Source organism: Lepidochelys kempii, chromosome 26 (assembly GCF_965140265.1).
Source record: "Lepidochelys kempii isolate rLepKem1 chromosome 26, rLepKem1.hap2, whole genome shotgun sequence".
Classification (NCBI taxonomy): domain Eukaryota; kingdom Metazoa; phylum Chordata; order Testudines; family Cheloniidae; genus Lepidochelys; species Lepidochelys kempii.
In genome coordinates this window covers 11,037,054-11,051,414 of record NC_133281.1, presented here as the reverse complement: position 1 = coordinate 11,051,414, position 14,361 = coordinate 11,037,054, and the positions used below count along the sequence as shown (strand labels likewise).

The window sequence follows — 14,361 nt, the reverse complement described above, 5'->3', positions numbered from 1 at the left end:
GGTAAATTTAAAATGAAGTTCTCAAAATAAGGAACAACCTTTTAGGAAGGGAATTAACTGTACATTGATTTCTCATCCAAATAAAGCAAAAGAGTGAAAATAATATTACAACATTAATAAGAATCCATCTATATATGGATATATTTTATTTCAGTTCTAAAAAATAAGCTCCCTCCTCCCCTGCAAGCAGGAAGAAATCATCCACTAGGACATTTTGAATTTAGCCTTAATTTTTTTTTTCTTTTTAAAATATAAGTGCATTTACCAATTGACTGAGTTCCTGAATAACCTAAATATCTTATAGTGCAAACCCTAGTTTTATCTTGCGCAATAGATGGGCTAAGGAATTGGTTAAGAAAAAATACTAATATACTTGTAAGTGGAACTGTCAAATTGATGAGAAAGCATGAAGTGAGGTATTCTGCTCTCTGTTTCTAAGCTCTTTATATGTCCTGGATAGAGTCCGATTTTGAATTAGTCAAATCTCTGCAGGAAACAAAACTGCAAACAATTGTTTTGTGTAAAGTATGGGTAAGCACTGCATGAACTTGAAGGTATCTGCCACCATAGTTGATGGTTGTCTGTTTCTAGTTAATATCCTGATTTTCAGGTGTTAGTAACTTCAGTTACAGCATATTTATTTAACTTAAAGGATTCTCATATATGAAATTTACAAGAAACTGATTCTATAGCCTTTTAATGTAATTTTACCATTACTAAGATAAACTCAAGTCTCTAGTAAAACGTCATTGATCCAAATGAAATGCATGGACCTGACCTTAGTTCAGCTAAGACCAAAGTCTAAATAAAGAAGGTTATACTGTATATATTCAATAAAAAAGAAAGACAGTGGAATAATGGTAAGATTTAAGCACTTGTGGTAAAATGATGATCTCCAACTAAAAACGACTTAGAAAAACTATATTGTGGTCTATGAAAAGCTATTCAGAGAGACAGAAAAGGTAATCTCTGAACAGAAGGATGAACTTCTACCAAGAGAAGATTAATTTGATACTTTCCAGGCACTAAATTGTTACTGTTGGGGATTCTAATTTAATATTGTGTAAGGTGATTATGCTTCGTCAGGCAGAGCTAATATTTCAATAGCATCAGAGATGATGGGCCAACACAAGGGATAAAAATAAAATTGGGTGACTTGTTCAAGGTTATTTTCTTTTTGAGAATAAAAAGGCATGGAATTGCCAGATGAGTGAGACTTAAAAACCGCCACACGAATAATTTTGTCAATGTATCTTTGTAGGTATGTGAAATAAACTGAAGGTCGTATAGTAAGCTGGACAGGGTTGAGGTGGGGGGATAGACAGGTTTGTCATGGACATCTACAGTAAGAGTTCTCTGACAGCCTTGTCACAGAACTACTTGGAGAATGGGAGGCATAGCTGATGCATGCGGCTAATTGCTATACTGTACAATAATTCACTACTTGGTATGTGAGTCTTTTCTCAGTTTACCGGTTCCCATCCTCTTCTCACTCAAGCTTTCCTGAAGAAGGCTTGATTGTCTGTTTCCAGCCTGTAGAGAAGAACACTGAGTAAATCGTTGTCTAACATAACAGGCTTATTCTTTACTAACAAGTGCTATGAACTTCTTCATAGCTCATTAAGTGTACATTTGAGAATTATGGTCCTCGTTTTGTAAGACCATCCCATTGATGCACAATCATGTTCCCATTGGCTTATTGGTTAATAAAAGCATGCGAGAGCTACACAAGTAAAATTCATAGATATGTCCTCAATGTGCAGGAGAAAAGATGATCAGAGTTGAAAATGTTCTTAGGAGAAAATATATCCAGTAAAAACAAGTGATTGCTTCTTACTGAGGACTCAGTGTGGCAAAACAAGTGAACTCCTGAGACAAAGATGTTCTTGCTGAAAACCTGAAATGATTTTGTGAACTTGTTGGAAATGCCCTGGTGTTGGGATACTTTTTGCCCAAAGAAGAGCTTAGAGCATATTCATACCTGTCCACAAACAGCTTTGGCGTTAACAGGCAATACTCGGAATGCTCCAATTTTCATGTTGGTGGAGAGCCGAGAAGAAAATCATGTCGGTCAATTTATTAAAAGATTGGCAATTAAATTAAACATTTGATCTTTGATATTGCAAACCTTTACACATGAGTCAGTGGTACTAATCGGTAAAGTGGCTCAGAGGAAAGGGTTCACAGGATCAGGCTGTGTATCTCACATGGAAAAATCCTTCATCACATGAGAAATCATCACTTTTGTTGGCTTGGGCCATGACATGGTCTTGACTGCCAATAACTCTACACCTGGCGTTTTGCTTACATTTGCTAATAATTTTCTGATTATATTTTTACTTGAATATTTCAGTCTCTATGTAATTTACTGCATTGCCTGTTACACTCTGAAAGCCTGCCCCTTCTCTTATGTTGTTTTCAATGTAACATTTTTACACTTCCATCTGCAGAACAACAGGATATGGACCTGGACATCGAGTTTGATGTACATCTTGGCATTGCACATACGCGATGGGCTACCCATGGTGAGCCCAGTCCTGTCAATAGCCACCCGCAGCGCTCAGATAAAAACAATGGTAAGACCCTGCACTGCATGGGCAAGTATTTATTTGTGTGAATGGGGAGAGTAATGGCTGTTAGGAATTCTGAACGACGAATATGCTCTTGCAAATTGTCACTAATTCAGTACTTCTAGGGTGTTCATACTAAAACTGCATTGGTACAGTGCTGCCTATGCCTCTGTGAGAGCTCGCGCTTGGACGCAGGGCGTATAAATAATTACTCTATTTCAAGCTCTGATCCTAACTGTGCTCCTTTTGATTTCCACTGGAGTTTGGCCATTGACTTCATTGAGAACAGCACCAGAGTATTTTGTTGTTGTTATTATGAATCACTTGCAATAAGAGGCAGTCGTATTAATTATTTGCATTGTGATAATGCCTCGGGACTTCAGTAAATCAATATGGATTGAAAAAGTAAGATCTGAAGGCCTACAGTTGCATGAAATCTCTGTACAGGAATTTTCCCAACCACCATCATAAATGGGATGTTGCTAACAAATAGTGTTTGTTTTATAACGTAATTTTCTTTGTTTATTTATTTCTCTCTTTTGGCCATCATTTGGTAAAGGTTGCTTTGTTGTTTGTATTGCTGTAGAAGGCAGCTTGGCTCTTATTTATAACGATGCACCAGCCAGAATCTCAAATGCTTTACGGACTGTGATGAACTTATCCTCACGCTACCTGTGTAATCATTAGCAGTCTCACTTACAGATGAAGAAAAATGAGAACAAGAGAGAGTGGTTGCATGGGTGGCTTGTGGCAGAGCTGGGTAATCATAACAGTATCTAGCTCTTACAGAACTTTCCATTCCGAGATCTCAAAGCACTTTACAAAGGAGCACAGTATCATTATCCCCACTGTACAGGTGGGGAAACTGAGGCATGGGGAGGTGAATGACTTGCCGAAGGTCACCCAGCAGGCCAGTGACTGAACTGGGAATAGAACCCAGGTCCTCCTGTTCCCCGTCCTGTGTTTTAAACACAAGACCATCCTCCATCCTGTTAAGCTCATCCTGGGTGATTTAAGTGTTGTGTCAAACGGTGGTTCAGGGAAAACTGATTGGATTAAAACACAAGCCCAAGATATTTAGAATTCCCGGAGACATTACCAACCAGTATGTGAAGATTTTGAAATTGAACCAATTTTGGCTCTAACCATCTGATTTTTGAATTGTAAAATAAAACAAACCAACCAACTGAGATACAATAACAGCTCGTCTAGAAAAGGATCATCTCTAAGTGTATATGGTTTAGACGAGCACTGCACATAAAATTGTTACAAGCACATATTAAATCAGTAATCTTCCGGTTACAAGACTTCTGCAAAACTACTTGGTCGACTCCTTCGAATGTGTTGTGATTCTAAATGCTTGAAACGGAAATAATACAACCGTTGACTTGGAAAATGGTTTGTGCATTTTTAACGTCCTCAGCACTAAGATCTGATGTGATTAGCATGGATAGCAGTTATGGGGAATGGCACACATGAAGGCTGGCCTAGATTCTCTCCTTTCACATAAGGAAAATTATCTCTATTCTGTATTGCATGCAATGATACCAAGAAAACATTGCCATGGGAATCGGTATTTACTAATATGCGGCATATCATTGCGGCAGCTGGATGCATTAAATGCATTTTTTTAAAAAAAATCCATAAAAGTTAAACAAGCCACCCTCAAAAGATGACAGATTGGTGAGTTTTCTCTGAAGTATTTGCTCTTAAAAGGTTATTCAGTGGAATGGCAACTGTAGTCTAGCAGATAGGGAACAGGACCAGGAACCAGGACTCCTGGATTTTACTCCTGGTCTACTGCTAACACAGGCCTTTGAGCAAGTCACTTAATGTCTCTGTACCTTAAGTTCTCCCATCTGTAAAATAAGTTAATACTTCTCCATCTTTGTAATGCACAATGAGATTTATTGATGGAAAGGCATAGCATAAATCCTAGATGGTATTACTGCATACAACTTAGAACAGTCCTTGCTAAAAGGGAGCAATCTGTTGAAAGTAATTGCAGTGAGTTATAGAAGCTGTTCCCTATTTTGATGCTTCTACTGCTGTGTAAGTAGACTTATTAGAATAAAATATTTGAGATGCTATTTAAGGTATGTAAAGTATTCACATATCTTTAGAATTAACACTTTTTTTTTTTATTCTCTAGAATTTATTGTTATCCACAATGGCATTATAACCAACTACAAAGATCTGAGAAAATTTTTGGTAAGTAAAACTAGCTGTGTGTCTAAGCTCTGGGATAAAGTTATAATGGCACTGAGTGCTGGTTAAGTCTCAAAGTCCTTGATTAGCTGCCTAAATTTCTTGCTACTGTGGTGTGGAAACCAGAGGTGCTAATAGTGCCCAGTGCTTTGAACATACAAAGCTGGAGATTCTTCTGAGACAGCTGAAGACTTCATGGCTATCGTGGTGACCACTGGATTATCTCGGGTGGAGATAAACTCAGCTCGTATGGCTGTCCACGCTTTGATCTGGTTTGTGGGTGGGGAGTAGAAATTGAAGGGATGGAAATTATCCTCAAGTCTCGTGGACTGATCGTACCCTCCTGTGTGTGAGGTTGGGAATCTTCTCTTTCAGGATGAAGGATCTGTTTTGATTCTCTGGCCTTTGGAGAGTAATGGAAATTGCATTGCTAGCTGACCGTTCTGCTAACAGAACTTTGTAATCCTTTGATCTTTGCTATTGACGGGGTGCCCTATACCCAGTTTCATACATCCAGAGCACCCTGATTTATGGGTAGCATGAGACAGATCATGCAAGAAAAGACCATTGTGGAGATATTTGTTGTGTATGAGACTGGCTGATAAGACTTACGAATTATTGGCTGAATTGTTTTTCCTTACTTAGTGAGCTTCTTAAATAGGGGCAGTCTATGCAGTTACTGTTTTTGTGTGTCCTGCAAGACTCTCCTCTGTTGTCTATATTAACAGTGAACAGCCCCATCACATCTCATCTACAGATCTCCCTTGCACCCACTCTGATGCCATCCCTTACTTTTCTCCTTTAATTTCTCACTCTGCTCCGTCTCGTGCCCTTCACAATACATGCATGCTTTAGTCTCCCCTTCTTAACAAAAAACCCTAACCTTGAGCCCATCTGCATCTCCAACTACTTCCCCATCTCTGCCTTTCCCTTTCACCTCTAGGATCATTGAATTTGCTGTGTACAACCACTGTCTAGAGTTCTTCTCTACTCCTGTTTCTGCCCCTTGCACTCCACTGAATCTGTTCCCAGCAAAGTGTCTGTTGTCATCTCATGTCTTGATTTACTACGTTCTTGTCTATAGCCTTGACAAATATCCATTCAGAATGTTGCTGCAAAGATAATTTTTCTAGCCTGTCACTTTGACCATGTCATCCCTCCACTGCTTCCCCTTTCTCCATCTCATCAGACATAAGCTAACTGTCTTCACTTTCAAGGCCCTTCACTGCTTATCTCCACCTAACTATCATCTTTCATTCACTATTGACTCCCACCTGCGATCAGCCCATGATTCCAGCCTCCACCATCCACTTGTTACGTTTTCAAACTAGCAACTTTGTGCTTAAGAGGAGCTCCCTGTCCTTCTTCAGAACCCTCCTTAAAATTGCCTTTGCCGTGATGCCTACAAAAAACTTGACAACGGTTAAGGTGCTGGTGTGCTGAGACCGCTGCATATCAGGCTGACCATTGTTGTCTCATTTCCTTGTACTCCTCTATATGTCAGTATCAATCTTTGTCTCTTGTTTTACACTTAGATTGTAAGCTCTTTGGGGGCAGGGACCATCTCTCTCTTCTGAGTTTGTACAGTGCCCAACACAATGGGGTTCTGGTCCATGAGTAGAGCTTCTAGACTTTACCAATAATGAACAATAATAACAACCTGGGGTTTTTTGGTTTGCTTTCAGGAAAGCAAAGGGTATGATTTTGAGTCTGAGACCGACACAGAAACCATTGCCAAGCTTGTCAAGTACATGTACGACAACCGCGAAAGTGATGACATTAGCTTCACCACCTTGGTGGAGAGGGTTATCCAGCAACTGGTAATATATTAATTAATTTTAAAAATCTGTTTATTAAAACTTTTTTTTTTTTTTAAGACCCAGAGGCAATGCTTCTGATGGTGTCTCACATGAAAATACAAGCTATGCTAAAATATTTGAAAGTCGGAACACTGGAATTGCAGTGCTCAGCCGACTAATGGTCAGTCTAGTCCAATAGCCTGTCTATATTCCATATTCTTCAGTGCGTCGTGCAAGAAATCCCCCAATGGATAATTAAAGAATAATCTATGTAGAGATGTTTCTTCCAGGCAGTCAGTGTTTGGTTTATGCCCTGAAGCGCAAGAATTTATATTCCTATCTTATGTAACTGTGACTATTGGTCATATAGATGTTTAATCCTGCTAAGCTCGTAGGCCAGATCTACACTGTGAACTTCTGCTGGCATAGCTTTGTCAGTCAGGAGTGGGACGAGGTACGATCTCTGATCGACTTAGCTGTGCCAGCAGAAGCCCCTAATGTGGAGGCGCAGCTATGTCAGGAAAGCTTGTTGTGCCTGCAGGGATGGTTTTACTAAACTGGTATGAAGCACAGCGTTGCTTGTATAGCTGTGTCCTTACTCGCAGTGCTTAGCTGGTATTCCTATCCTGATAAAGCGCTTCTAGTGTAGATGTGGCTATTGACATGAGATATTGTGGCAACGAGTTCCACAGTTAAAGTATGGATCGTGTGCTTAAAAAAAAGCAAAGATTATTGTTAGCAAAAGGGCTCTCCATGGTGTGTGTGTTTGCAGTAGTACATATATTTCTTAATTAAGTCACAATTTGAAGCCCTGTCTTAGGAGAGCATCCCTATTTAGGACAGCATTTAAGTTTGTGCTTAACTCCCATTGATGTCATTTAAAGTTAAGCCTGTGTTTTCTTTGCTGAATCTGGACCCAAGGTTGGTTGGTTGTAAAACTCCAGTAATGAAAGAAACGCTGACCTCTTGTGGAAACTTTATTGAAAAGCATGTATGTTTAGCTGCGGGTCTATCGGTCCCACCACCTGAGATTTTTTTTTTAATTAATATTATGCACAGTCCTGTGCATAAAAACAGTTAATTTACTTCCACCTGGTGCTATTTTGTTCTGGAGAGAATTCACTTTAATAACCATTGAATGACAGGAAAATGGCAGCACCCTAGGCTGTGCACAGATTTTTGCATGATATGTGTTCCAGTTGGCAAACAATTTTGCAAACAGATGCAGGTCAAGCAGCGCAAAGATTGGTTCATTGAATCCTTGGTGTAGTGTGTCAGTTCACCAAAATCTGAATTGGTATAAGAGCTTTTATAGTGGTAGTCAGTTAAGCCTAACCAGGGAGTCCAGTTTTTAAAAAATAACTGGCTTAGAACAAGCGAATTAAGGGATACAGTTTCAAAACTAGGCGTCCGAAATAATCCGTGGCCATGAAATAGGTGCCAACAGTTGTTGGGTTGAACAAGAATGTTCTGATGGGTGCAGGTTACATGCTGGTGTCTGTCAGTGTAGTTTGAAATGGAACAATAATTTGTATATTTCTCCTTTCTTTCCAGGAAGGTGCTTTTGCCCTTGTGTTTAAAAGTGTCCATTACCATGGTCAAGCAGTTGGCACCAGGTAAAGATGGATATTGTCTCTCTCAATAGACAGTATTTCCCTTTTAATCACGATCATAGCCAATAGAGTTTTTTAACTCCTCTCCCTTCTTGTTGATGATGGCTGGTGTATCAGTCAGAGGAGAGTGACATGGAGGATGCTCTTACTGCACTGTGTGAGAATCTGAATTTTCTGTGTTGCTTACTTTTTTCTCCTCTCTTTCCCCTCATCTCTACATCTCAGCACGAAACTCTTCAAAAGGTCTCTTTTTGAGAAATACTTCAATTCCAGATTCGTGGTCAGAATCTCACTTATTCTCATGTACAACTGGTCTGAAATAACCTAGGTGTCTCGGCCTTTGGGGCATGCCACGAGGCAAATGTGTTTGTGAAGGCTGCTGTGGAGGTTGGCCTTGGAGAGAGAAGTCAGATTTGTGGGTCGGGGACTTGTTTTTGTAATGTATGGCAGTGGTACCTAAAGCCTTGGATGAACACCCCTTTTATTTTTATTTTTATTTTTTTTAATAAAGTGTGCTAGTTTGGTTTTCAAGTGTATCATGCGAATGCCTTAATAGAACCTCTAAATACCACACTTAGACTTTCGAAAGCCAACCAAGAAATTTAGCCATGCTATTCCCATTAATTTTAACTAAAGTCGTGTGGCTAAATCCCTAATAAGCTTTGAAAACCTCAACTTTAGTATCTGCCATTAGGCGCATATAACGGACAATAACCATTCAAAGTACTGGCTTGAGCATGCAAGTGCAGGATTTCAGTGTGCTATTTAAGTGCTCATATTAGGGAATCTGCCCCAGTTTTAAGTCTTTATGTTGCTTTTAGCCTTTGCCTTCATATCCCATTGTCTAGCTCTGTTCCTGGAAAGGATGAAGGCTAAATTTGTATTTTTAATTTGGGGAAGGTTAGTGGAACTGAGATCAGAATTTTGTCCTATATCTTGCAGCCTCCTTCACTTTTATTAACTAATTGATTGTTTGTGAGGCGATTCAATAAAACAAGCTGGATGAGGTTAAGTGGTTTAGATACCTTGGTGTCGAACAACAGTCCCTTGAGTTTAAGGTTTCTACGTTGAAGCTACATGTGTCATCAGTTACAGCTCCATGTTTCGTTTGCAGACGAGGAAGCCCCCTGCTGATTGGAGTTCGAAGTGAACACAAGCTCTCCACTGACCACATTCCAATCCTGTACAGAACAGGTAAATTAGAAGTGACTGTTTCTCTTTTAATTTATATTGTTACACTATTTAAAATGATTATTTTCACTGATTGTGTGAAGTTATTTTTCTTTCTTGTTACACTTTCAGCTGGGCAATCTATGGATCATTCTATTGATGGAATATCCATAGAAGCGGAGAAAGGTGCCTACTTGAGACATCCCTTTAATACTACAAGTTCTGCTGATTTTTTCTTAGAAAACGAATTGAAAATAAGGGAAAATAGAACTGCCTCTTTAGTATGTGGTTATTGCTTTCCATGTAGCAAAGTGAAACAAACCAGAAAATAAGGATTTTTCTCTTTGAACACCACAAATAAAAACAAAGAAACCAAAAACACCTTTTCCCCAAGTTTCAGTGTTCTAGTGATTCTGAACGTGTACATAGTACATTGTGAGCATTAACTTAGCGAACTGATGTTTTAGGTATAGGTTCTTTCATAAATTGCAAGCGGCATTATTCACTGCATGAAAGAGTGAATAAGTTTAAAAAAAAAAAAAAGTAAAAGTAAAAAAAAGTAAAAAGACATTAAACCCCAAGGGAATTAGAAACCACTTTCATGCTGGGAAATCTTGTCACTGAAGCAGAACTGTGTTTTGAGCACAGCACATCATGGATACAGTGAGGTTCGAATTGCAGCTTGGGTTTATTTCCCTTTTGCTCCTTGTATCCTGACTCTTTTACAAAACTGTGTGCTTTGAGTTTGGGGTGTGCCTTTAGCTCCAATGAATCATTATTTATTAACCAGCAAATCTGTAATCCATTTCTGTTTTAAAAATAACCTTTCACTTATGATCTGACAGAGTGTTCAGCTAAATTAGGAGACTTCTGTATTTCAGGAAAAGGATGGGGCTTGGAACTCACCTGGTATAAATCAGCAGGACTTCATTGTCAGTAGAATCATAGAATATTAGGGTTGGAAGAGACCTCAGGTGGTCATCTAGTCCAATCCCCTGCTCAGAGCAGTACCAATCCCCAACTAAATCATCTCGGCCAGGGCTTTGTGAAGCTGGACCTTAAAAACCTCTAAAGGATAGAGATTCCACCACCTCCCTAGGTAACCCATTCTGGTGCTTCACCACCCTCCTAGTGAAAGTGTTTCCTAATATCCAACCTAGACCTCCCCTGCTGCAACTTGAGACCATTGCTCCTTGTTCTGTCATCTGCCACCACTGAGAACAGCCGAGCTCCATCTTCTTTGGAACCCCCCTTGAGGTAGTTGAAGGCTGCTATTAAATCCCCCCTCACTCTTCTCTTCTGCAGACTAAATAACCCCAGTTCCCTCAGCCTCTCCTCGTAAGTCTTGTGCCCCAGCCCCCTAATCATTTTCGTTGCCCTCTGCTCGACTCTCTCCCATTTGTCCACATCCCTTCTGTAGTGGGGGGGACCAAAACCGGACGCAATACTCCAGATGTGGCCTCCCAGTGCCGAATAGAGGGGAAGAATCACTTCCCTCCATCTGCTGGCATTAGTACCTGGTTGCAAGCATAGTCATTTCATGGTTGAAATTTGTGGGCTTGTGCCAGTGGAGAATTTGAACCTCAATGCTGTTAACGTTCTTCCTGTACCAGTGGCTCACCCAGGTAGCCTTTATTAACTACATCCCCTTTTAACTTGGGGACAACTGGTTATCTGAGTAGACCGTGGTTACAATTACATTTAATGTAAACCAAAGGAGAGGTGGCGTGCAAAAGTGTGCTGTTCAACAGGTTTCCCTGGAAGTTAGTGTTAATGGGTAAAAATTGCCAACATCCCATGTTCTAAAGTGACATAGGCATTTGAAAAACCAAAGCCCATTGACTTTAAATGGGAGTTAGTTTCTTGGAAAATGTCTTTGACTTTTAACAATTTTACCCAAAGCCTCAAGTTAAAATAGACGGGGAGGAGGGAACAACCCAGAACTAACCAAATTCTGGTGAAAGTGCTGTCTTTGAGAAATATTGAGGGGGCAAATTTGGTAAGCCTAAGATTTGCGGTGTAGCACAGACCTAGAAGTACAGCGTGCTGACTCCACGAGGTGCTGGGAAGGGGATAAGACTTCATAATTGCATAGGGCTGAATGTAATTTTATGTGAGAATCATAGAAGATTAGGGTTGGAAGAGACCTCAGGAGGTCATCTAGTCTAACCCTCTGCTGAAAGCAGGACCAACACCAGCTAAATAGCGAGCGACCTCAATAAGATGGCAGTGTTAGGAAGTTTTTGAGGGTGTTGAAGCTACTGAGGCAATCGTGGACCCAGGCGCTGTAGGGCTCCTAGTTATTGTTAACTCTTGAAGTGTAAGGAGTAGGTGATTTCTGCTTCCTTCCATCTTCGTACACACAGGTAAAAGTTCTGTGGCATGCCACAGTCTGTCTAGTTAAAATGCAATAAACTGGTTGGTTTCTCACTTCTGAGAAACATTTCACATCTGTGATAGGAACTTCTGCTGACAATAGGGTTTCATATTATCCCTAGGAATTATCTACTATGGTTTTAATCGGACAGTGACATTAACGTATGCCAGTCTCTCTTTGCAAATGTCTCTTAAAGCAATTTCAAATCTAGCCTTGCTCAAGTAAGCCTAGAGAATAGCTCCTATTAAGTAGAATTAATATTAGTCTGTGCTATGTTAGCATTTTAAAACTAACATATGCTGAACATTGCTACAATGGAGGTTGATGTGGTATCAAAATATGCTCAGCAGTTTTTCCTCCGAGGGATTTTGAACTGCTTGTTTTTTTCTCCCCCGCCCCCAATTGTCTGCAAAATCTCCTCTCTATTTTTTTGCCCCTGGTGCAAGCCCCGAGTAGGCAATAGCGGTCACTGTTCTGAAGGGAAGGAATTGCTGCTGTGTTGATGTTAGATTCTAATAAGTGGCAGCCAGGCAATCCTTATCATATATCCACTGACGATATGCAGCTGGCTTTGGTTTGCTGAGACTGAACTACTTAAGTGCTGAGGACTGAAAGCTTGAATCTAATGGAAAGCAGTGCCAGCATAATAAAGATGATGCAGTGAAATGTCCTACCTGGGGAAAGAAAATTTGCATGCTTCAATCAAGGGTGGGCAGTTGTTTATTTGGAGAATGGCCACTGGCACCATCGGTCTGCCTTTTCTGGTGGTTGTGTTCTTTGTTTTCTGATTTGCAAATTGAAAGGAACATAAAAATCTGAAGTGTTCTGAACTGTTTGTTTCGTGGAACTTCCTTATTCTTCCTCAGTATCAACATGAAAGCAATGTTTTTGATTTTAGAAAAATGGTTTTGGAAAACTTAACTAAATTGAAGTTGTATTGATTTGAATATTAGCTATTGTTGGAGGGGTTTATTTGAATAAATGAAGTACGTGTTCTGTAACTGAAACGTTACCCAGTGTATGCTATTTTAGTACAAGTAAAATAATCAAGCCTGTAGGGTGTATTCCTTGTAGAATATGTCAATTTAAAATTTGTCATCCTTTAATTTGAGACAGAATAGAAAAGAGGAACTTGTAGGATAACCCATCTATCCTCTGTGACTTCTCTTTATCACCCCCTGCCGATGCAAGGTTGCTCTCTCTGGCATGTTTAGTGTTTTGTCCAAGTTCAAATGTTAGTCTTAGTCATTTCTCTTGGACTATACGACAGTCTTAGTCTTCACTGGTAAATAATTTCTTGAAGTTAAGAAAAAAAAATTCTAGAGCAGGTTTAAAAATGTTGAAATCCTGGAGAGAATTTTCAGTGAAATTTTAGGGTTTTGGAAAAATTTCTACCAACGTCGCAAAAATGTCTCCGACGGCTCATTGGTGTTAGTCACGCCTCCATGGACCAACAGAAATAATTCCTATGAGCTGTTAAATGTGACTGCCCAGCCTGCAGGCTGCCAGTGTTACAAGCTTGGACCAAAACTATGAGCAGCTCTACTTCTGGTCTCGCGTGAACAGTACTGAGCTCTTGTACTCCATGGCCTTTGTACGAATGCTAACAGCAAATGGACCAGGAGAAAGAGAGTTTGCTTTTGGGTTGCATCTTTTGAGCCACACTGAGGACAATGTGATTGCACAGATGTAACTGAGGGAAGAATGTGGTGTGGAGCATTTTTATTAAACATGGGGATGTAGAGTAGAGAGAGTCCCGCTTGCCTCTCAAACACCACGGTGAGTGTGCACAGCAGTTGTTAAAAAAGAAAAAAGTTTAGACTTGTAGGCAGGACAGAGTGAGTGAACAAATATTGGTATCTAACAAATGTGAAACTTTGTGAAATGATTTTTGAGTCATTTTTCAGAGTAGAATCATACAGAGACTTCCTAGTTTAGTTCTTGTAGTTTGTTTATAGAGCACTTCAACACAAGTATGGAACATACCTATAGTATGTTTAATGTCAAGTTAGAGTTAAGCCAAAAAGCTTTCAGTGCCGTATAAGCAAACTAAGAAAGGGCTCGAGAATGGGAACAAATAATACGTGACCCAGAAAAAAAATCCTGAATTGCTTTTGCTAAGCCTATTTTCCATGGGTGTTAAATTGACTGTAGCCCCTTGACTTTCAACCAAAATGTCAAGTGTTCAAAATCATGCTTCATGTTGGTGCTGTGATCAAGATTGACACACTTCAGCGTGCGTTCTTTACTGTGGAAGCGAGCGCGACACTGGTTGCTAGTACCGTGTATAACGTTACAGGTAAAGACAAGAAAGGAAGCTGCAGCCTCTCCCGTATCGACAGCACCACCTGTCTTTTCCCTGTTGAGGAGAAAGCTGTGGAGTACTACTTCGCTTCTGATGCGAGGTGAGAGTCTTCAGCGCCTTGTAGTGGGTTCCAAGACCGTCATCGACATGCCCTTTAAATTCAGAGCCCTAATGTGTAACCTGGGTTACAATCGTTGCTTTATCGGTACTTAGCAAAGGGTGTGTAACGACTTTCATAGCGTCTTACAAACATCAGCTAGATGTCACGTACTTGCCATTCATAAATTGCGTGCCCCCCTCTACTGATGGTGGGGAGGGG

General features: G+C 40.0%; 1 protein-coding gene across 2 annotated transcripts in view; it reads left to right on the top strand.

Moving 5' to 3' along the window:
• GFPT1 (glutamine--fructose-6-phosphate transaminase 1) overlaps positions 1 to 14,361 on the top strand; it is a 52,879-nt gene that overhangs the window by 22,274 nt on the left and 16,244 nt on the right. The window contains exons 4-10 of one of the 2 annotated variants that reach the window (XM_073325269.1): positions 2,451 to 2,576; positions 4,723 to 4,781; positions 6,464 to 6,598; positions 8,132 to 8,193; positions 9,305 to 9,384; positions 9,493 to 9,546; positions 14,037 to 14,142. In XM_073325269.1, the coding sequence (XP_073181370.1) occupies positions 2,451 to 2,576; positions 4,723 to 4,781; positions 6,464 to 6,598; positions 8,132 to 8,193; positions 9,305 to 9,384; positions 9,493 to 9,546; positions 14,037 to 14,142 (622 nt within the window). The remainder of the gene's footprint in view (positions 1 to 2,450; positions 2,577 to 4,722; positions 4,782 to 6,463; positions 6,599 to 8,131; positions 8,194 to 9,304; positions 9,385 to 9,492; positions 9,547 to 14,036; positions 14,143 to 14,361) is intronic. The other variant, XM_073325270.1, reaches the window with a different exon arrangement.